The 27,862-nt window shown below is 41.4% G+C and overlaps 1 protein-coding gene and 1 long non-coding RNA gene across 2 annotated transcripts in view; both read right to left on the bottom strand.

Annotated features, from left to right (window-relative positions):
- LOC148355904 (uncharacterized) overlaps positions 1 to 8,592 on the bottom strand; it is a 32,423-nt gene extending 23,831 nt beyond the window's left edge. Inside the window, exons 1-2 of the long non-coding RNA XR_015852302.1 lie at positions 8,490 to 8,592; positions 6,547 to 6,613 (exon numbers count right to left, since the gene is read on the bottom strand). This is a non-coding gene — a long non-coding RNA (uncharacterized LOC148355904). The remainder of the gene's footprint in view (positions 1 to 6,546; positions 6,614 to 8,489) is intronic.
- Positions 8,593 to 23,302: 14,710 nt separating this feature from the next.
- The window catches only part of ncanb (neurocan b), a 256,911-nt gene continuing 252,351 nt past the window's right edge, over positions 23,303 to 27,862 (bottom strand). Inside the window, exon 16 of the mRNA XM_088348929.1 lies at positions 23,303 to 24,433. Coding sequence (XP_088205055.1) covers positions 24,300 to 24,433 — 134 coding nt within the window. The 3' untranslated portion in view covers positions 23,303 to 24,299. The remainder of the gene's footprint in view (positions 24,434 to 27,862) is intronic.

Genomic DNA, 27,862 nt, shown 5'->3' on the forward strand with positions numbered 1-27,862 from the left:
TTGCTGTCATCAAATTACAGAGTTGATGATTTTCTCCCAAAACAATAAAGTTTATGAGTGAAGACAATAAATATGTTGTCTTTGCTGTGCATTCATTTAAATATGGGTTGAAAAGAATTTGCAATTTACTTGGATCAATTTTTATTTGCAATTAACACACTTTCCCAACTTCATTGGAATTGAGTTTTGTAGAAACATTATACTAAAGAAATACGACAATAATCCTACAAAAATACACCAAAATGCTACAAAAACACCACAAATATACTAGAAAGATCCTACTATGAAAATACTACAAAAAAACGCAAATATACTACAAAAATCCTACTACTAAAATACTACAAATATACGACTATCAAGAGACCAGAGGAGACCAGGAAACCCCAGAGCATTCGTTACAGTTCTTCATTAGGGAAGCGTACAGGGCTTGCGGGAGACGTGATGTCTGTCAGACGTCAGCAGCGGAGCCGGGAAGATAGCTTCGGATCAAGTAGCCAATCGGAGCGCTGAAGTTAAGCAGGTCAAGTTTACCGGGGCTGGAGAGAAGTTCGTAGCGTGGGACGGAAGCAGGTCGGGTCGGAGGCAGGCAGAAACAGATAAACAGAGTTCTAGGCGAAACAGGTAATTAGGAGAGTCACACAGAGTTACGATCGTATCCTCTGACGAAGAGGTCTGGGCGCAGCGCGCTAAAGAAGGAAGCGTTAGCCAATCAGAAGGCGTCCACATGATTGCTCCAGGTGACCAGAGTTAGCAATCATGACAACGACTGCAAAAAGACTGCAAAGATGCTACAAACACTACTGTCAGGACCAGAACGGAGACAGGACCCACCTGCGTTGCGTTTCTCACAAGTTTTATTGGAAGAAAGAGAAAGGGTAGCGTCCACGATCCTGTGATTGCTGGACGCGGGAAGCTCTGAACATGGAAGTGGATCTTCCATGGCGAGCGATGGCGGTGTCGGGAACGGAAAACGGGTCAGTAGCCGGTACAGTAGAGCAAAAACGTGGTCGTAAGCGAGTCGTAAGCCAGGAAAGGAGAATAAACGTGGTCGGGGACAAAAAGAGGTCGATAGCCGGGACGGGAGAATAGATGCGGTCAGGATCAAAAACGGGTTGAAGCCAGAGACAGACGGGAGCAAAAAAAAAAACAAAACAGGTGGGAGTCAGGGTCGAAAAAGGCTTGCCTAGTGTTAACTGAGGTTCACAGACGGACTGACAAAAAGGGATTGACAGGACTGGGTTCGAATAGGGACAGGGAGCCAATCAGAGTCCGAGGCAGTTGGCGCCAGGAGGTGATTCACATCAGTAATCATGACAACTACAGAAGTACTACAAATCGAAATATCAAATGAACTGCTGAAAACAGGAATCTAATGTATTATTTTGTTAATTGTATATATCAAATATTAGGAAGACATATAACACGTATATTTATGCATGTATATTAAGTGATGGATAAAAAAACAGAATAGGTCTCCAGGACCGGCCCCTGGGGCTACATTTTTGATCCCTAGGCAGCCCCGACCCCAAATAGTTGCCCACCCTACAGTAATTGCCTTGTTTATGGAAACTTTTCCCCTGTTCGTATCGAAGATTTGCGTACTCCGTGGCAGCCATTTTGCTTGCTCCCCGAAAACCTCATCAAAATCATCTGAGAAGAATGAAAGTCCCGGCATAAATACGCGAAAATCCAATTCGCTGATTGCGTGCGATCTCGCGGCGGAGCAAACAAACAGATGCCCCATTTATATGACATTAGCTGGCGGGAAATGGCTTTGGAAATTACCCAATCCCCCCGAATGATCGCCTCTGATGTGTTCTGTAATTGGCCCCGAGATTGTTGCCGGTGACTCGTTTCCTGCATGTGAAGTAGTTGCTTTAGAGCAGGGGGGGTCAAACTCATTTGAACTCGGGGGCCACACGATAGAACAAACATTCTGTCGGGGGCCGGACTAGTAGATTAAAGAGAAAGAAAAAGAGAGATAAAGAAATAAGAGAAAGAGGGAGGGAAAAGGAGAGAGGGCGGGACAAAGAAAGAGAGAGGAGAGAGCGTGAGAAACAAAAGATAAAAAGTTGTGAGAGAGGGGGAAAAGAAAAGGAGAGGAAGAAAGTAATCCAAAGAGAAATAGAAAGACAGAAGGAGAGAAAAGAGAAAAGAAAGCGCAAAAGGTATGAAGAGAGAAAGAGAAAAAAGAGAAAAGGAAGTTAGAGCAAAAGAGGTTAAAAGACACAGAGAGAGAAAGAGACAAAGAGCAACAAAGGAAGAGAAAACGAGGGACACAGAGAGTGAAAGAGACAGAGACAGAGTGGGAGAAAAGGGGTGGAAAAGAAAGAGAGAGAGAGAGAAATAAATACAAGTACAGTGTCTTTGTTCGAGGCACCTGGCTTTGGCAACATCAAGTGGACATATTTCAACCTGCAGCTTGTTTTTCTCTTGCGCTTCTCTGAGTGTTGTCTTAGCGGGCCTGATTTGGCCCGCGGGCCGCCTGTTTGATACCTGTGCTTTAGAGTAAGGGGTCGAATTGGCCATATTGGCGACGTTACCCCCTCACCGGTCCACCTTCTTTTGTATCACAAACTTGCTCTTGTCAAGGTGCTGTTGGACCAATCCCAGACAGGATCAGCAGAGTATAAAAGAACAGTGAATGAAAGCATTTTGGGTTGGAACGGCCAAGGAGAAAAGTGTTGGAGAAAATGCAGGTTCGATAATCGTTTAAGTCTTCTCTTACGTGATTCAATCAAGTACACGGAGGCCTTGTCATGAGGGGGAGCTCTTTATTGCGTCATCCCAAAGAACTCAGAGAACTTTTAGACATAACAAGCTTTTATAGCTTCAATTTGAGTACAACCCAAGAGGCGGCACAGTCCTCACGTAACAACAAGGAAGATGCTGTCGTACCCTTATTAGATAGATAGATAGATAGATAGATAGATAGATAGATAGATAGATAGATAGATAGATAGATAGATAGATAGATAGATAGATAGATAGATAGATAGATAGATAGATAGATAGATAGATAGATAGATAGATACTTTATTCATCCCCGAAGGGAAATTCACTTTTCCAGCAGCATCCCTGAGCTGAGAACAATCAATTAAAAATAACACGAAGGACATGTTGTTAGCCTCAGTTTGCTCAGAGAGTCCTTGCAGGTCCCATGCCCTTTTAAGGCTGACAAGGACCTTCCCGAAATGATGTCAACATTCTCTCACAACTGTAAGCAAGTCTTTCTACATTTCTAAATGTATGCAACTCTATTCTACAAATGCAAGTCTATTTTCCACAACAAAAGCAGTAATCGCTTTTGGATCAAAAAAATTAAAAATACCAGTGAAGAGATTGAGCAAGAAGAGATCTGCAGGTTCGAGAGCTTTCTCCATTCGGGCCCCGGTGCTGTGGAATGCTCTTCCCCCTGAGATCCGATCTGCAACCTCAGTGGAAATGTTTGAATCGAAGCTTAAAACACACTTCTATTCTATAGCCTATGAATAACCTATATTTTATGTTGACAATATCTGTGTATTATTTGCCCTCATGTAGGTTTTAGATCAGGGAATGGGGTCAAAGTAGTCTGTAGTTTGCAGTAGTCTGTGCAGCTCTTTTGAGTTTTACCTCTCCCTCATGTAGGTTTTAGATCAGGGGATGGTGTCATAATAGTCTGCAGTTTGCAATAGTCTGTGGTCTGTGCAGCCCTTTTGAGTTTTTCCTCGCCTTCACAGTGTTCGGCAGTAGTTGGGGCAGCAGTAGCTCAGGAGGTAGAGCGCTCGTCTTGGGATCAAGGGATCCCAGTTCGAATGCCGGCTCGTCCGTGTTACATGTCGAAGTGTCCTTGGGTAAGACACTGAACCCCTAATACCCCCAATAAGCAGGTTAGCGCCTTACATGGCTGCAAGGCCGCTATTGGGAAATGTGGAGCACATTGTAAAGCGCTTTGAGAAGTCATTGATCTATGGGTCCCCAAAATTTAGTGTGCTCCATGCCCTTACAAACTGTCGTATTTTCCCTTACAAAATACAAAAATATCTTTTTTTTTTTCAAACATGTTTATTTATGTAGTTTAACATGTTATATTGTACATGTGTTTCCTTATATCATATATATTGTTAATGAACATTTTGTTGTGAGACGCTGAATTGCTCGACATGAATGAGCTTTATTATAAGTTCAAAAATGAAGTCGCTGTGACGTTTACTGTCGAAGGAAAAACACATGCAAATATAATAGTAGTAAGTAGAATAATACATTTTCTTATTCAAATTATGAATTCATTTTCTGCATTAAATTATTGTTGGTAATATACGGATTAAAAGGGATCGCCACAAACCTGTATTTTTTCCATTTTCTCCTTTTATACTTCCTTTTTTTCTTCACGTCTTTATACAACATCATCATTCATCATATAATGCATCAAAGCAAGTGAGCCGTTTGAGAGCCGGCTCTCTTTAATGAGTTGAGCCAAAAAAGCCGCTTCTCTAAAAAGAGACGGACTTTCACTACAAAACTCGAACTGGAGATCGGCGTGCAGACAAAAACTCGAACCGCGAGACCAAAACAACAATGGCGGATCTGCCTGACGAAAAGTTTGGAGTGCGGTAAATCTTTGTTAATAAATGATAATGACAATTTGCGTCCCGGGGACGCGCATTGATTTGACACGATGCGTCCCCAGCAAAAATAATGCGTCTGGGACGCAGGGACGCGGGCAAACCAGAACACTGGTTCTTGTCGACTCGGGCTTAATTTACTTTCAAAACGCATTTAAAAAAGTCTTAAGAAGTCTTGAATACAACTTGCCTTCAAAGTATTCTTAAGAATACAGTTGGGCCTCTAAAATAGATGTTGCTAGGGAGAATATCCACTTTTTCAGCCAAAGATGTTGCTGGCAGGAAAAGCTAGACGGGTTATAAAGAGTTTCGATTCATTTTCAAAGCAAATTCCTTAATTTAATCAGCACCGGAGTCGTAAAAAAGATGAATTGATGAGAATGATCATTTGTGAAAGCTCCTTGTTTGTAACCTTGTTCTCCGGTCGATGGCAGGCTCCTTTGACAGCCTCTGCAAATCAATGAGGATCTCCCGCATTCTAATTCTTCATTATCTGCTAATGTCGCTATCAAAGTTCAACTGGATTAGCAACAGAAGCACGGGATTAACCGTCTTACTTCAGAGACCACAAATCCTTTGAAACCTACCATAATTCACCCAGACTTTCAAGGTTTTCAAGTCTGAATGATCGTTGTATCAACAGACTCCTCAAACTATTCAAGTCACATTTATCACAAAAATTCTCAATGGACAGCACGGGCTATGGCACATTAGGTTTATAGTCAGGTGCGGCTTATGGATGTAGAAATTGTTGTCGTGTCCAGCATGGTCGCCGTGGCGACCGGCTGGCCCCGCCCCCTGGGCACAGGCTGTAGTAAATCAGCTAATTTGCGTGTGTGCTACTTAAGGGTGGGTTGTGGGTATTGCGGGTGCTGGTTCATTGCATTTTCTGTCTGCATTTTCCGTTCTGTTTTGCTCTGTCCTGTTTTGTTTGATTCGGAGGAAACCTGTGTTTGCACGTTTTTAGTTAAAGCCTGTTTTGTTAGTATTCCTAGTCGGAGATCCTGTTTGCCTGTAAAGCCTGTTTTTGTTTGTTTTGTCCCATGAGTGTTGGACGACCTTTATTTTGCTAAAAAAAAGTCCTGATCGTTAACGCAAGTGAGTTCATCGTTCCTGCCTCCTGCCTCTGTTCTGGTCCGGTCCCTTGAAAATTGTTTATTTCTTTAAAAATGTACTGGGTCCAGCTTATTATCAGCTGCGCTCTATAGCCTGTAATTTACGGTAATTTCTGCAAAACAAATACGATAAAGTTATGCATTAATTTTAAACAACGTCGAAATCATTATTTATACACATTAAACATAAAATACTGGGATCCATTGCGTAAGCTAATCTCCAGCTACTAAGTGCCCGACGTCTCATTAGACAAAGTCGATGGCCTGATGTATAAAAAATTATCACAAAAGACTATTTTTGAAGGGAGCGCCTTATTATATGGTGCACCTTAACAAATGGGACTATTATTAAAAATAAAGAGGCAATTAAAGCAAGGAAATCTTCTAATTGCATAACAATCTGCAAGTAGAAGTTTTAGAATCTTTCCCCATCTCTCCTCCCCCTGCATCCACCTGATAACTTCACTGAGCCAGCTCAATTCAAGCCACACTAAAGGTGAACAAAGTTTCCTTTTTTACTTGCATGTAAAAATATTTGTTATTTAATCCCATGCATGTATACTGAACATAAGTACTACTTACTATATATTTTTTTGTGATTTTAATGTTTTGCTCTTATATTTAAAGGATTATAAAGCAAATTCACTTTAAAATTCCCAACCCAGACAAGAATAATGACGTATCCCAGGGTCTACTATATAGGCAGATTAAAAAAAACCCTCTCTGTATAAAATGTAGCTGACGTTGATGAGGTGAAAGACGAAAAGGTTGCAAAAATAGAAATATCCTGGCAAAACCATCATTTGTTGAGTCCTTCGTCTAACCTTAAGACCTTGTTCTTCCTTCTTCATCACCGTGGCAACCAAAGAACGAAGTCACCTCTCTTCAAGCCTGCAGCCACAACCAAGTGGAAGAAAATTGTTTGTATTATTTATATCTCACTGGCTTTGAACTATTTTACCCAATGATGCATGCACAGGTTAAGACAGGTTTGGAATCCAGATAACATTCGAAACGTGCACATTTTCTGTTACAAGCAGTGTTCCCTCTAAGCTGCTCGCACATTTCTCAGCGCACAAGAAAATCTAGCCAGCGCACAAAAATCAGGGCTCAAAATTACTAATTAAGAAGCAACTTAAGTCAAAGTTACAGTGCATGAAGGTAAAAATACACGGGTTCCCCTGACGTTGTTTCCTAAATGCAGTATTTTGAAGTCAAGTCGAAGTAGAAAGAAGTTGAGTAAAGTTAGTACAGTTTGTCGAGAACCGAATTCTTCGGCTCGGCTCACTAAAAGGAACCGGCTCTTTCGGGTCCTAAACGGCACTTCGGGTTGTTTTTGCTTCTTTCATCCCAACAAGACCAAATATGATGTAAAATTATGCACAAAATGACTTAAAGGAAGGGGAGAATAGAACAAAAAAGAAGAAAATCCGAAAATGAAAAAGTAGTGAAAAGCTGAGAAAAAAAGAAACAAAAGGAAGAGAAAAAAAGAAGGAAAATTTTAGAGAAAAAAAAAACAGAAAAAAAGAAAAGAAACAAATGTAGGAAAAAGGCAAATAGAGAACAAAAAGAAAAAGTAACAGCTCGGAAAAAATTAAAAAAAATAAACACAATGAGATTTGTTTTAAAGGAATTTTAAAAAAAGTAGAAAAAAACACCACTAAAAAAGAAGAAAAAGTTCGTGTTGCATTCAAATAATATATAATAATTATATCAAGTGAATCTTGTTGCCAACATTGTACTTCCACTAAAAATGTGATAAAGTACAGTTCTGTATCTTGCAACCGACTAAATAAGCCCCCCAAAATGTTAATATTATGCGACAAAATATATCAGGAAATAAAAAGAAATGGATATCTTGTGAAAGAATTGTAAAAACAAACGACGTTTGTAGGCCGTACAACCTTTCCAATAGTACATGAGTCAATTCATTCAAAAGAGAAAATTAATTTTGCATTGCCGGAAACTCAGAAAAATGTAACTTGATGTCAAGTTTTGGACATGTTTGATGATTAATTATCTAGCCACACTTGGGATTATGGTTGCTCACAGTTGTTTCAAACGTTGCTCACCGACTTTGTGTGAACGCTCAGACCCGTAAGGAAAATTACAGGGAACAATGGTTACAAGTGTTTACCATAAACCTCAATTTGCATGACATGATAAAGAAAGATTGACTTCTGGAAAGACACTAATTGTACGCATGTGATTTTGCCATGAAAATTCCTGAAATAGATTTAGCAACTAAGACAAATTTGAGTAAAATTCAATCGTGGAGTTCTTTATCTTGCACGAAGAGACGTCAGCAAAGCAGTTGGCACCACAGCACCCCCTTCTGTTGAAACGCAAAAATGGCAGTATCATAGTTTTGTTTGTTTTGTTTCTAATTTTACGTTTTTGTGACTTATATAAAAACGTAGATAAATCAAACATCGAACCCGGATTAGAATATTTATGCCCGGATAAGCGGGAATCGGAACCAAAGTATAAAATACTCATTAAAAAAAGGAAATCTATATTAAAAATTAGTCGACCCCAAAACCCTTCATTTTGAGTACTACAAGTTATTTATATATGTATTTAAAAGTAAACTATTCCTAACAGTGAAAGTAAAGGATTAAATACGAACAAAATATAAATAATTGACCTAGTTTTGAGCTCGATGATTTTAGCTATAAGCTAACCGCTGTAGCATATGTCCATCAAACACGTTCTGGATAAAGGTTATTTATTGTGAGGATTCAAATGATTTCTTTATAGTTCTTACCTGTTGAGGAGACCGGAAAGAGAACAATTTCTTGTGGACCCTAAAAATGTTTACATTTTTTAATAATTGAGATTCCCTCGAGTATTTGCGAGTGACGTCACCCTCGCAAAATGAGAGCCATGACGGACGGCAGCGACCCTAGTGGTCAGCACTTGAATGAGCATTTCAGTTGAAACAAATTGCAATAAGTGGGGCATAGGAATATGACCACCACTTTTTACGATGGTGATTCATTGGAATTGCATCACTTTTGATGAAGACATAAGACGTCAATGTTTATAAAATGAAGGGACTAGTGTGGTGCACAACACTGGCAGCCCTCAAGTATTCCAGAAATTACAGAGGATATTTTAAATAAGGTACATTTGATGTGGCTGCGTGTTAATCCGAAGGTCTGGCTCATTTCTGAAGGGTGGGTTGACGCTTCCTACTGAAAAACAACGGCGACCAGATGATGAAGGTGCTGTATCTGAATGAAATCAGTAGGCTCCTCGATACTGGTGAACATGGAATCCAGTAGCCTGCTATCTGTTTCTCTACCCCAAAAAAAAAAGCCTGGAAAGGGTTGGGTGCCGTCAGGCTAAACTTGCCCAAGGCACAAATCAGAAAGTGGTGCCCCTACGACCTGGTGGTTAAGGGATCCATGAACCTTGAACGTCTGATCTATTTCCGAGAAATTTATTTTAAGTTGGTTCATGTAAAAAAATTTCAATATAATAAGTGAGCTGATGCTAACTAGCTAACGTTAGTGTCTTACAGTTGCTATTTCTTACTCCGTAAATGAGCTGCCTGTATCGCGATTAACCAGCGATTCAAAACAGTAACCTTCCGAATATCTCGAATATCTATTTTTCAGTAACGGAGTCATTGAAATCATCACTTTTTCTGCCGTTATCATTACTGAGATAAGATAGCGATTTCGAAGATAGTATTTCCCAATTTGACGAAAGAAAAAGCAATTGACGGCTGGTGCGCAACCGACTCATGTCACTCCTGGACAGTCCGTCAGTGAACCTCTGCATACGCAAGGCAAGCACTTTGACTCTGGCTCCCGTCGGTCCCGTCTTTGTCCGTATCCCACTCGTCTGTTCCTGATTTTCCCGTTTCTCTCCGGCTTTCGACCCGTTTTATCCTTTTGACCACGCTCTGATCTCCCGCTCCGACTAAATACCTGTTTTTGACCAGTGACCACGTTCTGATCTCCTGCTCTGGCCATCTAGCTGTTTTTGCCCCGGCCACGCTCCGATATTCCGTCCCGGCGAATCACTTCCGCATTCCGATCACGCTCCGATCCCGTGAGCTGCTTGCTCCTTCAGCCCCTTTACTTTCAGTGCAGCGAACTCTGTCCAGAAGTTCAGTGAGGATCTCTGAATGATTCAATGTTGATCTAAATGACTAACTGCTTGCTCCTTCTGTCCAGCGAGCACCGGATAGCTGGCGTTTGTTTCCTCGATATCCCAATAAACTTTTGTTCTAGTTTTGACAATTGTTAACTTTTAAGTTTTAATTTTGCTTTATTTTTCCCGTTTTTAAGTCGTTACATAATGATTGGTAATACACGAAATAAACCACAAAAACAACCTGAAGAGCCATTTGGGAGCCGAAAGAGTCGGCTCTTTTAGTGAGCCAAGCCGAAAAAGCCATTTCTTTAAAAGTGTCAGAACTCCCATCTCTACAACGGACCATTCAGGTTTTCAAGATGAGGACCCAAGCGTAGACACACACACTGAGTGACAAAATTTTATTGGGGGCAAAGATAATTAACAAAAGCACACAGCACATGGGAGAAAGGGAGAAAATGATAAACTCTAAAGTTCGTAAAAAACTCACAATTGGCAACATTCGGGAATGTCGAGTGTTGGAATTGACAATCCATGTCCCGCCGCATGTTCAATTCATCTTCCCTGATTCCAACTGATTATTTGAACTGGAGGTTCAGTTCGTCTTTTGGGATTCTGACCAAGCATTTGGACCAAAAAACAAGAGCTGTTCTGTTTCGGACTTTTATTACAAAGAAACAAAAGAAGAAATAAACTGAATATTCTGGGCTTGTGTGCAGGACACAGTCCTCCTAGCAAGCATCAGAAAAATGGCTGACCACTGTTTTAATAGGAGAAGATTGACGAAAATGAAACTTAACTGAAATGTATGTCCGGGCGAAATATGGAAGTCACATCTTCACAACAGACCTTTGTTAAGACTGGACCCAGCTGGATTTGGCAGCTGGTATGAAAAGATGAGTGCAGACTCATGAAAGAAATCAGAAAAAATACATGCCGCCGCGGCCCTTAGAATTATTGTTACATAATTTTTAATATGAAAGTTTAAGGGGCCGTGTGTATCATTAAACGGCCAGATAATACTGTATTCCAGGGGTCGGGAACAGTTTTGACTCAAAGAGCCAAAAAAGCAAAATATATTAATTTTATTTTGGGAAAAAGCCACACCATATATTATGAGACAAATTGACTAAATTGCTAAACCTGCACCCCAGTCAAAAGCTTAGTCTTCAGCACATTTATTTTTGATGATTTGATCAAAATTATGAAAAGAGAATAATGCCAGAACCCGTGTCCCCAAATCAACAAACATACCACTTTAAACTTGTCTCTGTCTTGCAATGACTCAAGATCGGTTAAACTCTGTCAGAGAGAGTCATTATGAAGACTCTTTGGTGGTTGTATTTACACAGATAAAATACATATATTGTTAAAAACTACATCGTGATACCAGGAGCAAAAGTACTCACGGCTTCCATGTTGGTTGAAAGAGAAAACAGTATATATGAGCACGACTTCAAAATAAAAGAATATAAGATTGATAAACGTACAAGAGATATAATTAGACTGATTATTGAAACGTTTTATGTGTGTGTGTGTGTGTGAGAAAGATTGTTTTTGTATTTAGGAATATAAAAACAAGTTATTTACATAATACAGAATTCTGAGAGATTTACATCCAAAACGGCCACCTTGACAAACTCATTTTCACCCTTTCTCTTCATACATATTGGTTTCAAAACCAGATGCAAGCAGTTATTTTGTAAAAACGTCACAACATTCTGCAAACAGGGAGCCTGATGTGCTTACCTTTGGCGCAGACGACGTAGGGCGAGAGATGGGAGGGAGTGCTTGCACTTTTTGCATAGCTCCACCCATCCCTCCCACTCACCCAATCAAATAACTGTTTTGGTGTATTTACAGTTTGTTCTGTGGATTCATTATAACGTATCTGAACACTGAACACAGATTATATAGTGAGGTTTTATATAAAGGATTCTTTAGCGTTGTACAGCCAAAACGAGTTTTTTTTTTGTGTGACACCTTGACTGTAAATTGTAGTGAAAAACGTGCCCTATATATTTTGCGAAGTACTGCTTTCTAATTTCAGCTTTGGAAGTTTCAATACTAATTCAATACAGCAGCTGCTTAACAAGTCACAAGATCTTCAGCAAGGGACGATTCAGCAGCTTCTGCTGTCGGCACAGTCTTTAAATACCCCTTTTTTTATTCGATTTAGGTGCGGGTACTAATGAAGAGGTGTAGGGTCCTCAAGTCCGTCTGGCAGAAATGTATTAGTATCTTTTTCAATACTAATTCAATACGGCAGCTGCTTAACAAGTCACAAGATCCTTAGCAAGTCACGATTAAGCAGCCTCTGCTGTCGGCACAGTCTTTAAATACCCCTTTTTTGATTCGATGTAGGTGTGGGTACTAATGAAGAGGTGTAGGGTCCTCAAGTGCATGTGGCAGATATGTATCAGTATCTTTTTTGATACTAATACAATACGGCAGCTGCTTAACAAGTCACAAGACACTCAGCAAGTCACGATTAAGCAGCTTCTGCTGTCGGCACAGTCTTTAAATACCCCTTTTTTGATTCGATTTTGGTGCGGGTACTAATGTAGAGGTGTAGGGTCCTCAAGTCCGTCTGGTAGATATGTTTTTGTATCTTTTTCGATACTAATTTAATACGGCAGCTAACAAGTCACAAGATCCTCAGCAAGTGGCGATTAAGCAGCTTCTACTGTCTGCACAGTCTTTAAATACTTTTTTGATTCGATTTAGGTGTGGGTACTAATGAAGAGGTGTAGGGTCCTCAAGTCCGTGTGGCAGATATGTATTCGTATCTTTTTTGATACTAATTCAATACAGCAGCTGCTTAACAAGTCACAAGATCTTCAGCGAGTGATGATTTAGCAGCTTCTGCTGTCGGCACGGTCTTTTAAATACCCCTTTTTTGATAAGATTTCCGTGCGGCTACTAATAAAGAGGTGTAGGGTCCTCAAGTCCGTCTGGCATATATGTATTAGTATCTCTTTCGATACTAATTCAATACGGCAGCTTCTTAACAAGTCACAAGATCCACAGCAAGTGACGATTAAGCAGCTTCTGCTGTCGGCACAGTCTTTAAATACCCCTTTTTTGATCCAATTTAGGTGCGGGTACTAATGTAGAGGTGTAGGGTCCTAAAGTCCGTCTGGCATATATGTATTAGTATCTTTTTCGATACTAATTCATTACGGCACCTGCTTAACAAGTCACAAGATCCTCAGCAAGTGACGATTCAGCAGCTTCTGCTGTCAGCACGGTCCTTAAATACCCCTTTTTTGATTGGATTTAGGTGCGGGTACTAATGTAGAGGTGTAGGGTCCTCAAGTCCGTCTGGTGGATATGTATTTGTATCTTTTTCAATACCAATTCAATTTGGCAGCTACTTAACAAGTCAGCAGACATTCAGCAAGTCACGATTAAGCAGCTTCTGCTGTCGGCACAGTCTTTAAATACCCCGTTTTTATTCAATTTAGGTGCAGGTACTAATGAAAAGGAGTAGGGTCCTCAAGTCCGTCTGGCAGATATGTATTAGTATATTTTTCGATACTAATTCAATACGGCAGCTGCTTAACAAGTCACAAGATTCTCAGCAAGTGACTTTCAAGCAGCTTCTGCTGTCTGCACAGTCCTTAAATACCCCTTTTTTTGATTGGATTTAGGTGCGGGTACTAATGTAGAGGTGTTGGGTCCTCAAGTCCGTCTGGTAGATATGTTTTTTATCTTTTTCGATACAAATTCAATACGTCAGCTGCTTAACAAGTCACAAGATCCTCAGCAAGTGACGATTAAGCAGCTTCTGCTGTCTGCACAGTCCTTAAATACCCCTTTTTTGATTGGATTTAGGTGCGGGTACTAATGTAGAGGTGTAGGGTTTTCAAGTCCGTCTGGTAGATATGTATTAGTATCTTTTTTGATTAGATTTAGGGCAGCTGCTTAACAAGTCACAGGATCCTCAGCACCTCTATAAACAATCGGAATCCCATTTTACAATTTGTGGGACCATTTTGTTCTCAGAACACTTCATCATCCACCAGCCTGTCCTCGTAAAAGAAACTTTTCAGTGTGCCCGATTTTACAAGACGGCAAACATTCAAGCGGCCTCGGGGTTGGAAAGTCGAGCATGTTGTAAACAAAGCACGCAAACACCGACAGAGCCAAGGAAGTGATCCAAACAAGGATTTGCTTTAATGATGATTCGCTTCGAAAAGAATCAAATACAACGGCGGGACTGGAATTCATATGAGGACACGTCGATAAATATGAATAAATATGCACACGCTCACGCACGGGTTCGAAGTTGTCGGGGAGAAAAACCCGGATAATGATGACCTCGCCTGCAAGCGGGATTTTTCACAGTTTTTGTGAGTGTTTCGCATTATCGGTAAACGTATTAACAAGCTGCATTCAGAAAAACAGTCTATACAGTAGGCTATATACATGGCATAGATATAAAGCCTGCTCACAAATTGCTTTATTTCCCCCAATGCGGTATTAAATTCCAACGAAAGTCAGAAAAGAGATTTCTCCCTTGCTTTTAGTTCAAAAGATCGCCGTTTCCCTCACGATTTTGCAGGTTCTCTCTCTGTATATCTCGATTTTTGTTGGGGAAGTGTCTGTTTTTGTCATGATTACTGATGTGACTCAGCTGTGCCGGCTCATTTGGCGCCAATTTCCGCGAGTTCTGATTGGCTCCCTGTCACTATTTCAACCCAATCCGGTCTGTCCCCTGGTGTCAGCACGTCTGCGAACCTCAGTGAATACTAGGCAAGCCTTTTTCGACCCTGACTCCCACCTGTTCCGTTTTTTCTCCCGTCTGTCTCCAGCTACGACCGGTTTTGATTCTGACCACGTCTGCGCTCTTGTCCCGACTCACGACTCGTTTTTGATCCCGACCACGTCCGCTCTCCCGTCCCGGCTTACGACTCGTTTCCGACACCGACCACGTCTGCGCTTCCATCCCCACTTACGACCCGTTTTTGATGCCGACCACGTCTGCTCTCCCGCCCCTGTTTACGACCCGTTTCTGACCCTGACCACGTTTTTGCTCTCCTGTCCCAGCTATCGACCTGTTTTTCTGTCTTTGAGACCGCCATCGCTCGCTACGGGAGATCCACTTCCGTGTTTGGATCACAATCCCAATACGAGACTTTCTTCCGGATCGTGGGTGCAGCCCTTCCTCTTTTCTTTAAGACAACTTGTGAGAAACGTAACGCAATTGGGTCCTGTTTCCGTTCTGGTCCTGACAGTTTCCAAAAACAGAACAGAAGCGCTTTTCGCCCCCAAATCTCCATTCCCTCAGCCTGGGAGTGTTTCAGAGCAAGACTCCGAACAGGCAAATATGCTAAGAAACTGCATTTTCCATCTCGAAATGCCACAGAAGAATTTGTCACTGCTGTTATCCCTCATTTTTTGTCCCGCACCCCCGATCGCAGCAATAAAAGATGGGGGATAATGGATCGCGACCAAAACAATGTCGTTAATTTTAGGCAGGCCACAATTGCCCCAACTGAAAGGAAAATGTGCCCTAACCGTCCCTGCTCTCGGTAATAGTCGAGATAATAGATCGCAGCCGCGCGGGTGCGGTTCATTTTAAGGTAAAAGAAAAGCCGCCATGGATGTCACAATTTGATCTCCCAGCTTGGTGATAACGGATCACGGCCAAAAACAGTGCAATTCATTTTGGACATGCTGCAACTGCACGCTTCAGCAGCACAAACAAAAAAACATGCACTCTGCCAGAACTGCCTCCTGACAATAATGACTGTCACTGCTTAGAGCATTATTGGATTGGGGATATCGTATTGCGGCCGCATGAGTGCAGGTCATTCAGGTGAAAATACAGTAAAGATAAAAAAAGAGCCGCCAGGCAAGGCAAAAATGCACTCAGCTGGTTCCCGTTCGCAGCGGTAGTCAGCTCGGGATAATGGATCGTGGCCAAAACCTTGCATTTCATTTTAATCAGCACGTCTCCTGGTAAAATTGCCTTCTGCCGGTCCCAGCTCGCAACACTATGGGATTGTGGGTAATAGGTTGTGGACGCACGTGTTCAGTTCATTTTAGGTGGAAATACAGTGACGGAAAAGAAAGCTTAAAACATTGCACTCAGCCGGTCCCCGCTCACAGAAATATTTGGCGAGGGATAATGGATCTTGGCCACAACCGTGCGTTTCTTTTTATGCAAACCTGAACGGCACCACTCCCGACAAAGGGTCTGTTTGTCTGTCCATGTTCACTGCAATATAAGATTGAGTATAATGGATCGTGGCCGTACAAGTGCAGTTCGTTTTAGGCCAAAATACAGTGAAAAAAAAGAGCGGCCAGGCCCAATAAATGTGGGTTCTGCTGCTCACCACTAGCGGCAAAGAGCAAATTGAAGATAACGGATTGTGTCCGTACAAGTGCAGTTCGTTTTAGGCGAAAATACAGGGGAAAAAAAAGAGCGGCCAGGCCCAATAAATGTGGGCTCTGCTGCTCACCACTAGCGGCAAAGAGCAAATTGAAGATAATGGATTGTGTCCATACAAGTGCAGTTCATTTAAGGCGAAAATACAGTGAAAAAAGAGCTGCCAGGCCCAATAAATGTGGGCTCTGTTGCTCAACACTAGCGGCAAAGAGCAATTGAAGATAATGGATTGTAGCCGTACAAGTGCAGTTCGTTTTAGGCGAAAATACAGTGAAAAAAAAGCTGCCAGGCCCAATAAATTTGGGCTCTGCTGCTCACCACTAGCGGCAAAGAGCAATTGAAGATAATGGATGGTGGCCGCACAAGTGTAGTTCACTTTTGGTCGGACTGAACAGCAAAAAGACGGAAATGCGCGGAATATTTTTCAAACACACTAAAGACTCGAAGTACAAAGCGCTAAGTAGCAAGGGATTACAATCAAAACTGCAAGAACTGAACTGTTATTCACTGTAGTCATAATTGTGATCTAATCTCCCCTTTTTTCTGTCTCAAATTCAAATTTCGTCTTTTCTTGCGTTCTGCTCAGAGATAAACTCCGACAGAAAAGGATTTTTTTTGCCCGGTGAGAATGGCTCGCTCGGATTAATTTCTGCGTTTTTTTTTTTACCGGCTCCGTGTCCGTCAAACTGAGTCGCGCCGACTGGCGGTGCTGCAGATAATCCGTCTTGTTAATTAAACGCGCAGAGATTAATTAAAGTGATAGGAGTTGTGGGAGAACAGCTCGGACACTTGCATTTTTGTGTGTTTTATTGCTATGGTGAGAATGGATATACAGTGGAACCTCGGTTTTCGAACGCCTCTCTGTTCGAACAAATCGGAGTTCGACCAAAAATTTCGAGAAATTCTTGTTTGGTCAAAAAATCGGAGTTCGAACGCCGGTAATGCCTGAGTGGGTACGCTAGGGTGCGATGCTGAGCGGCGTACGGGTGTTTTAGCCCCTTATTATGCCTCCGAAGAAAGTCAGTGCAAGCGGCAAAGTTGCTACAGGTGAAAAAAGAAAAGTAGTGCGTACAACTATTGCATTTAAGAAAGAAATAATAGCAAAATATGAAGGAGGTGTGCGAGTGTCTGATCTTGCCTGCGCCTTCTGCTGACCACCACAAAGGTAAGAAATCCTATTCATAATTCTTTTCTTTAGCCTTTTTTTTACGTTCATGTTAGCGTAATCTTTCGTATGGAAGATTACGATAACGCGAACGTACGATTAGCCTGGGTAAGCTTTATATTTACGTTGAACATTCAAGGTAAACATTCAGGGTTTTGGAACGGAGCCCAACTTTCAGGGTGTTGGAACGGAGCCCCCTTTCCAATGAACCACTCACCACTTGTTGCGGAGACCGGGTGCTAAATGGCTTGTAAACGACCTGATTATTTAATCTTTACACGTTCATGTTAGCGTAATCTTTCGTACGGAAGATTCCGATAACGCGGACGTGCGATTAGCCTGGGTTAGCTTTATGTTTACGTTAATGGTAAACATTCAGGGTGTTGGAACGGATTAAAACGATTTACATTATTTTTAATGGGGAAAATGATTTCGGTAATCAAACAAATCAGTTTTCGAACAGGGTTCTGGAACGGATTATGGTCGAGAACCCAGGTTCCACTGTATTCTAAATCCCAAGCTTTTTGATGGTGTACCTTCCATATAATGTAAGGAGGGAGTCTACCCTACTACTGGGGTTCTGCAAGAGGGGCGTGGGCGCTTTTGACTCGGTGGTACTTTTTTTCAAACTTTCCCAGAACAAAGTGCAATTGCACCTCCACTACACTAGGGCGCAGTGGTGTTTTGCTTACATTTAGCCTTCTCACAGTGCATTAAGCACAGAGTATAATCATTGAGTATGAAGTGTAGACAAGAATGGAGCAGGCCCTTATGTGACCATCTTGAAAAATTATTTAACGCAGAAACGGAGAAAGGCCAAAAGACGGGGTAAAGTGACGAACAAAAGTCTCGCCCCCCGAAAGCTAAGACGAGGAAGTTTGACGAAGCGTACTGAGCACTTCACTGCAGCAACGGAGGGAGACAATCAAAGACCAGGGTGCTTGCTATTCTAAAACTGTTGGCAGCGGATGGCATGAAGCCGAATAAATCGGGCTTAAAGGCATTACGAGACGTTTTTATTTTGTTTTGGGTGAAAATGTGCCGAAAGGGCAGATTTGGCAAGGACGAAGGTGACACGTTATCACCAATATCGAGCAATCGTTGTTTTGTCCCCACCAATATTTTGTGATTAGTAAAAAAAAAAATAAGATAGGCGGGGCGTGAGAGGATTTCCTCTTCCAAGGGGGGCATTGACTGAAAATAATTGAGAAGTATTATCATACTGCTGGGGTACCCTCTGTTCACTTAGAACAGGGGTGTCAAACTGGTTTTAGCTGGGGGCCACAAATGCTATAAAAAATCTCACAGGGGCCGGACTAGTAAGTTTAAGAGAAAGAGAGAGGGAGAAAAAGAGAAAGAAAGAGGGAGGGAAAGAGAGAGTGATAAACAGATAGGGAGAACAAGGGAGAACGAGTAACAGTGAGAGAAAAAGAGAGAGCAGAATAGAGATGTGAATGGAGAAGAAGGTGGAAATGAATAGAGAGAAAAAGAAAGTGAAAAAAGAGAAAGATAAAAAGAATAAGAGAAGTGAAATGACAGAAAGAAAGAGTCAGCAGGAAAAAAAGAGACAAAGAGAGGTGAGAGAGGTCAAAAGGGAAAGAACGAAGTTGAGAAAGAAAGAAAAATAGAAAGAAAGAAAGAGAATTAAAGTGTAAATTAGAGAGAGAAAATAGAAAGAGAGCAAGACGGATAAAAAGAAAGAGTTAGAGAGTGAAAGAGAAATAAAGAAAAGAGAAAAAGAGAGAGAGAGTGAACAAGAGAAAGAAAAAGAGGGAGGAATAAATTAAAAAGAAGTGAGTCAGAGAGAAATGGTGAAATATTACCACAATTGTTTTGCAAGTGTTAACTGGCTTTGGTAACATCCGGTGGAAATATTTAAAACTACAGCTCATTTTCCTCTTGCGCTTCTCTCACTGTTGTCTTGCGGGCCGGATTTAAACCATTGGTAGGCCCGATCTGGCCCGCGGGCCGCCTGTTTGACACCTGTGGCTTAGATCGCGATCTACTAGTGGATCTTCGAATTAGTACTGGGAGTGCTTTGTATTTGCTTTGTATTTGTAGTGACACACTGCCATCTACTGGCCGAATGCAGTATGTTAGCATTACAGTGTTATGAGTTCTTCACTGGCCTTGAGAAATATTGTAAGCATCCATCCATCCATTATCAGCACCGCTTATCCCCAGTAGGGTCGCGGGGGGTGCTGGAGCACATCCCAGCTATCTTCAGGCAGTGGGCAGGGGACACCCTGAACTGGTTGCAGGAAACACAGGGACAGACAATTCGCTCTCTCAGTCACACTTAGGGACAATTTGGACCGGCCAATTCACCTGAAATGCATGTTTTTGGAATGTGAACTGGAGTGACCGGAGGAAACCCAAGCAAGCACAGGGAGAACATGCAAACTCCACACAGGAGGTTCGATCTCATAGTACGGGTATTTATACATTGAATTTTGTCTTATACATAATTAAAAAGAGCATTGCAGCCTATTGTTCTTTGTGTCGAACACACTACTGCAAGCACGGGGAGAACATGCAAACTCCACACAAGTTTGATCTCACCACCTCAGAACTGTACCGCACACGCGCTAACCACTGTGCCGCCGTGTCAGCATCCAATTAGACAAATTCTAAATGTATTTTTCCGTGTAGCCTCATTCGATTGAGTTTGTTTTTAGTTGAATCAAAGAATGTAACGAGAATCCTCAAAGCATTCCGGATTACTTAGATGTTTCGCAGTTTCTGTGATGGGTAGATCATTTTGACTCGCTCAAGTTTAAGTAGCTCGTACGCTTTTATCCCGATTTTTTTTCCGACAACAGCAACTAAGACTGCGCTCGAGTTTATTTTTGTCCGCCGAGCCCCGGAGATGAAAAATACGTAAAAGGTAGCTAAAAAAAGCTATCAGAAGAGGATAAGAAATCCTGTAGTCAGTGACGAGGACTTAATCCTGAAAACCGAAGCCTGGAAAAATGGAAAACTGTCAGGAAAAAAAGCGGAGAAAATGCTTCTTGAGCGTCTATATCCGACAGCTTCGCGCATAGGATTGCTTCTTTCACACAGAGCACTGCAAAATGGCCAACCTGAAACTTTCATACAGAGAGGACACCGAAATACCGTCGATGATGAGAAGCGACACTGTTTGTGGTGAGATATCAAATATGCATGGAGACAATTGCTTTTAACTGACCTCAGGGTGGAGGATAAAAATATACAGCGGCTTCCCTACATACGGACTAGATTTTTTTGTATAATTCAGGTTTATATAAGTATAAGTAACCTGTATTGTTTTGTACTGAAAAATAAACATGTAATCAAATAATATGCTCTATAAAGAGGAATTTTCATTAGGTTCAATCTACTTTTGGAAGATGGGCTTCAAGAGTTAGGCGACTTCCTCCTCGGTGGCAAAAAGTGTCCGAAAAAAAGCGATCAGACCATTTTCTCAACCGCATCAAGCTTTCTTATTCCACTTGCGTTTCAAAAGAAACGGCTCGCCTCTTCTTTACACTGTACACCAACCATATTGACAAGATATTGAACAGTCAAAATTTCAAAGTTCTTAGCGCGCTGGAGATACAGTATAGTATGTTTAAACACGAACTAGGAAGAGGAAGGATTTCTTCTTCGGGGTGGATGCTGGGTGAGATCTCACAGCGCCACATCCCGGTAGAGGCGGAAAGAAGCACTACAGTCCTGTCCTGTACTCGGAAAAAGGTGCGCACAATACAAAATCTACCTTACAGCAATGTCCGGATATTTTTCAACATCCCGAAAAAAATGTCGAATGTTTGTAAGTAGGGGAGCGTCTGTATATTTCTTTGCAGAGAAAGTGAAAGAAGCAACAGAAATCATGTGAAATTTTCCACGTCATGGCCCAATTTACATATCACCATTTTCAATTTCTTAAAAATGTTTCAAGATTGTGCCAAGGCATTGTCCAAATAGGAAAGTAGTACAGCTATTCTGCTCTAGATATTAACGTAAAAATTTTACACACCAATTTGTGGTGGGTGATATGACGGTACTATCATAAAGGATCATAAAGGACTTAAACTAAAGATAGTTAGATAGTCTCAAGGGCTTGTTCCATTCTGTCCCTGGCCTGGATTTAGCCCCTAGCTGCATAAGCAAATAGCATTGCTTCGGTAGCTATCTTGACTTTACTTGCTAGGATCACTTTATTAGTTTAATGATAAAGAATTTAGAAAACACAATTCTATTCTATATCTTATGAATGAGCCATATTTCACGTTGACAATGTTACAGCCTGGTCGTTTTGGAAGGGGGATTACCTCATGTGCAGTCCCTTCTCAATGTTTCTTCATTTTCCTCATGTTGAGGTTTTGAGTTTTTCCTAGGCCTAATGTAGGTTTTAGATCAGGGGATGGTGTCATAATAGTCTGTGGTTTGCAATAATCTGTGGATTGTGCAGCCCTTACAGACACGTTGTGATTACGGGCTAAACAATTTTAACATGACTGGAATTGACGCGACGTTTTTGAGTTTTTCCTTGCCCTCATGTAGGTTTTAGATCAGGGGATGGCGTCATAATAGTCTGTGGTTTGCATTAATCTGTGGATTGTGCAGCCCTTACAGACACGTTGTGATTACAGGCTAAACAATTTTAACATGACTGGAATTGACGCGACGTTTTTGAGTTTTTCCTTGCCCTCATGTAGGTTTTAGATCAGGGGATGGCGTCATAATAGTCTGTGGTTTGCAATAATCTGTGGATTGTGCAGCCCTTACAGACACGTTGTGATTACGGGCTAAACAATTTTAACATGACTGGAATTGACGCGACGTTTTTGAGTTTTTCCTTGCCCTCATGTAGGTTTTAGATCAGGGGATGGCGTCATAATAGTCTGTGGTTTGCATTAATCTGTGGATTGTGCAGCCCTTACAGACACGTTGTGATTACGGGCTAAACAATTTTAACATGACTGGAATTGACGCGACGTTTTTGAGTTTTTCCTTGCCCTCATGTAGGTTTTAGATCAGGGGATGGCGTCATAATAGTCTGTGGTTTGCAATAATCTGTGGATTGTGCAGCCCTTACAGACACGTTGTGATTACGGGCTAAACAATTTTAACATGACTGGAATTGACGCGACGTTTTTGAGTTTTTCCTTGCCCTCATGTAGGTTTTAGATCAGGGGATGGCGTCATAATAGTCTGTGGTTTGCATTAATCTGTGGATTGTGCAGCCCTTACAGACACGTTGTGATTACGGGCTAAACAATTTTAACATGACTGGAATTGACGCGACGTTTTTGAGTTTTTCCTTGCCCTCATGTAGGTTTTAGATCAGGGGATGGCGTCATAATAGTCTGTGGTTTGCATTAATCTGTGGATTGTGCAGCCCTTACAGACACGTTGTGATTACAGGCTAAACAATTTTAACATGACTGGACTTGACTTAAAATGTATTTGAGTTTTACTTTGCCCTCATGTTGGTTTTAGATCAGGGGATGGTGTCATAATAGTCTGTAGTTTGAAATAACCTGTGGTCTGTGCAGCCCTGTGAGACTGTTTGTGATTAAGGGCGTCGCAAATAAACATGACATGACTTGTTTTTGAGTTTTTCCTTGCCCTCATGTAGGTTTTAGATCAGGGGATGGCGTCATAATAGTCTGTGGTTTGGAAAAATCTGTGGACTGTGCAGCCCTTAGAGACACGTTGTGATTACGGGCTATACAATTTTAACATGACTGGACTTGACTTAAAATGTATTTGAGTTTTTCCTTGCCCGCCTGTTGGTTTAAGATCAGGGGATGGTGTCATTATAGTCTGTAGTTTGCAATAGTCTGTGGTCTGTGCAGCCCCTTGAGACTCCTTGTGATTAAGGGTGTCACAAATAAACAGGACTTGACTTGACATGTTTTTGAGTTTTTCCTTGCCCTCATTTCGGTTTTAGATCAGGGGATGGTGTCATAATAGTCAATAGTTTGCAATAATCTGTGGTCTGTGAAGCTCTTCGAGACTCCTTGTGATAGAGGGCGTCACAAATAAACAGGACTTGACTTGAATTTAGCAGGGCCTTAACTGCTAATGCTAGCACTGTGGATAGTTGATAACGGCTATTTATGCAAATTGTAATTGAATTTGTATTATTTGAATTAGAAAATTGTATAGAAAGTAAATACTGATCATTACTTAAAATTTCTATTTGTAAAATGGTCAGAAAAGAGCTAGTTGGAAAAAAAAAAACGTTTTGGTAAAGAATCGTGATAAAATCTAAGATTCTAATTTCATTTAAAAAAAATGGAGGTTATGGTATTTTGCAGTATTTGTCCATCCGTACACAAAATTCCAGCATGAAACTGAATTTTGAAGGGTTTTAGGCTGACCCCCCAAAAAAACATCATGAGGTTCGGCTCAAAACAGCGGCAAAAACAAAACAGTGACTGTTAAAAAGTTCCAATACTTGATTGGAGTGATGCATCTTGACTTGTAAACCAGCTTTGTATGTAGGGGAGGAGCTAAATCTAGCCTGCCTTGTTAACTACAGTCTTCCGATCACATGTTGGTTTGAATTCTAAATTGTGTTTCATTCAAAATGATAGTTAATAGTTTCACAGTCCGAGTTTGTCTACCGATCCCGCATACAAACTCCCGTAACGAACCCGATTCGCACACAAGAAAACACGAAACGATATAACTAGAAAGCCAAGAAAACCAAACCCCCCCAAAAAACCTATTTACAATTTGTGACAAAAACAAGAAAGAACACGAAAGGATCAGCTATCGTCTCGGCTATTGTCCCGGATTTTTCTATGACAAGCGCGGTTAAATCCAGTGGAAAAACGGGCTAAGAAATAGGACGGAGAGGAATGAAGGAATGATAGGACGAGGAGAGGATAAGAAGGTTTTTTTTTTTTTTTTTTTTTTGCTTCTCTTTTGGTTCAGACGTGGTTTTGCTCAGGGTTGTGGTGGCTTCCGTTTCTGTGGCCGTGTCGCCTGTGCTTTCGGCGCTCCCGTCTGCTCTTGTGGTGGTGGTTGTGGTGGTGGCGCCGGTACCGGTGGGCCCCGTGGGCTGCTGGGGAGGGAAACGAAGAAGGAAATCAATGCAATGAAAAAAAAAAAAAAAATACTACCTTGAAAAAAAAGAAAAAAAAGAAAAATGCGTAACCCTTTATTGACCAAGTATCATACAGGCTTGGCCCAAACGTTCAATATCTGAAAATAACTACCGTAAATTCCGGACTATAAGGCGCACCTGATTATAAGCCGCACCCCCCACATTTCGGGAGGAAAACGGATTTTTTACCTACACAAGCCGCACCGGTATATTAGCCGCGTGCATCCACATTGAGAAAAGAAGTCCTTTTTAACCGAACAACTTTAATGGGGAGAACCTGCATAGATATGTTGTTTCTCTGTTGCTTGCTACTTATCAGACATATCATATTATAGCTCTAGCCATTGGGTTGAAACGCTTGTTTCCAGCGAAGGAGCTGAGTCAAGGTCCTGACCTGGCCAACACATGCCGACATTTTTAATATCTCACGGTCAGCTGATTGAACGGAAAATGATACCGGTCGTTATCACTTGATGCAGACCTGCAAAGTCCAGGTGCCCGTTGAAAGTAATCCAAGGAAAAAAAAGTGTATATTTCCAAAGGTAAGGGTGGGAAAAATATATATGCACTTTTGTCTGCGGTGTCCACAAACACTCACCTTTACTGGTTTCTACTTCCCATAACCAAAAAAATCCAAAATCCAAAATAAATACAAATAAATACATGACAAAAATATACAGTTGCAAATACATATTATACATGGTTACACATATTTACAAAGAAAGACGGTACACCGAAAGAGTTTTCAAAGCTTTAATAATAATAATATAACTTTCATCCCAAACCGTGCCTGTGAAAGGTACCACCACGCTACTCCTAACACGCTCGCAGGGCTCAAAGCGTAGCTGTCAAAAAAAGCTGTGCCGCAATTATGAAATTCATGGTAAGCCGGCTTCGACCCGTTTTTGATCCTGACCACGTCTTCTCTCCCGTCCCGGCTTTCGACCTCTTTTTGTCCCCGACCACGTCTGCTCTCCTTTCCTGACTTACGACTCGCTTCCGACCGGACCATGTTTATGCTCTCCTGTCCCGGCTACTGACTCGTTTTTCCGTTCCCGACACCGCCATCGCTCGCCACGGAAGATATATTATATACTAAATTAACATTTGTTATGTTTTTGACAGGGGTAAACTGAACAAATGTTTTATAACGCATGGAGAACAATGAAAACGTTTTAGACAATTTAATCAATCTATTTACTGTGGAATTATTTGACGGATTGATCAAATTGTCACTGACATGTAAAAAATAATTAATACAAAATAATAATTTGCATTTATGGTATGGTAGTACTGCAACTAAAGTATCATTCATTTTCCTTTACAATTGTTTTCTACAATGGTAAACTAAACAAATTTTCAGTTTTATAATTACGGGTTTAAAATGAAAACAGTTTAGCTGTGAAAGGAATCAACAGATTTGTCAAATGGTAGCTGTCTTGTGAAGGGATGATTAAGGTTTTGAATATTGGATAACTGCCCACTGCCCGAGGATGGCTGGGATGGGCTCCAGCATCCCCGTGACCCTTGTGAGGATAAGCGGTGCAGATAATGAATGGGTGGATGCAAAGGAGGATGCCAGTGAGTTATTTTGACTACTATAGCTCACTGCTGTTGGTTGTGTTGAACATTATGCACTGTTTAAATCATTGACACTATAGACCAATCTGCAGTTCTTTGATATCCACACCCTTTAGGGCAGATCTGCTTTTGTAACCTGGCAAAGGGTAAAAGGGGACTTTGAAAGCAGGTTGGAATTTCTTATGTGGGTTTGGGCTCTCCCCTGTTTTCCTTGCAAGTTCAAAATATATTGTGTCATGATTACTGATGCGAGTGACCTGTGCCCGTTCCTTTGGCGCCAACTGCATCAGACTCTGATTGGCTCCCTGTCCCTATTCAAACCCACTCCTTTCTGTCCCCGTTTGTCAGTCCGTCTGCGAACCTCAGTTAACCCGAGGCAAGCCTTTTTTCGACCCTGACTCCCTCCCGTTTTTTGCTCCGGTCTGTTTCCCGGCTTCGACCCGTTTTTTTGATCCTGACCGCGTCTACTCTCTCGTTCAGGCTTTCGACCTCGTTTTGTCCCCGACCACGTCTGCTCTCCTTTCCTGGCTTACGAATCGCTTCCGACCCGTGCCACATTTTTGCCCTCCTGTCCCGGCTACCGACTCGTTTTTCCATTCCCGACACCACCATCGCTCGCCACAGAAGATCTACTTCCGTGTTCAGAGAGACTTGCTTCCCACGCCCAGCAAACGCCGGATCGTGGACGCAGCCTTTCCCCTTTCCTTTAATAAAGCTTGTGAGAAAACGTAATGTAATTGGGTCCTGTGTCCGTTCTGGTCCTGACATATTGATGTCTTTTCTCGTCTCTATTTTCGTCTTTCCCCTTTTATTTAAGTTTACAATGCATTGAATACAGAACTTCAACATTTTTAAAAAAAGAGGGAGGAACTGAGATACCTCATTTTCCCATGACAGCGACAAAATATTAAAATAATTGCAGGTCCACTGCAGAGCCCCACTTTTACAGCCTTAACAAACACCCTAGGGGGGGAACAGGTTCTAAGTAAAGCAGTGCTGTGTAAAGGTCAAAATAATTTCATTCTTTTCCCACCGCACCGAAGAAGCATGTGATTAACATTGTTTGTGAAAAAAACTGCACTGCTCAAAGTCCTCCCTGTCCCCTTCCTGGACGGCGCTATCAAAGAAATTCTGTCTGCAATCAACGATAACAACCTTAGAACTATGAGCGTTGGAATGAATCAATGAATAAAAGACGATAAACCGCCGCAAGAAAAACAATGGTATTCACTCTTAGAGCCGGGCGCCATTATTCCCGTGTTTTTCCATCAGTAAAATGACTTTGAGTCGGAATAGTTCTGCATGGTATCCGGCCTTTATCTCGCTTCTGAAGTGCTATCATTATTATTCCGAAAAACGATGAAGTGAAGACCAATGTTCCCTGTAATTTTCCAGGGGTCTGAGCGTTCACACAAAGTCGGCGAGCAACGCTTGAAACAACAGTGAGCAACAGCAATCCCAAGTGTGGCAACTAAGTCATTATCAAACATGTCCAAAATTTGACATTTTGCGGAGTTTCCGGCAACGCAAAATTATTTTTCTCTTTTGAATGAATTGACTCATGTACTATTGCAAAGGTTGTACGGCCTACAAATGTCTTCTTTCACAAGATATCCATTTCTTTTTTTTCTCTGATATATTTTGTCGCATAATATTAACATTTTTGGGTGCTTATTGAGTCGGTTGCAAGATACAGAACTGTACTTAATCATATTTTTTAGTGGAAGTACAGTGTTGGCAACAAGATTCACTTGATATATTTGGAAATTATTTAAATGCAACACAAACTTTTTCTTCTTTTTTCTG

The sequence above is a fragment of the Urocampus carinirostris genome, chromosome 12 (genome assembly GCF_059441175.1).
Source record: "Urocampus carinirostris isolate Australia breed hairy pipefish chromosome 12, RoL_Ucar_1.0, whole genome shotgun sequence".
NCBI lineage: Eukaryota > Metazoa > Chordata > Actinopteri > Syngnathiformes > Syngnathidae > Urocampus > Urocampus carinirostris.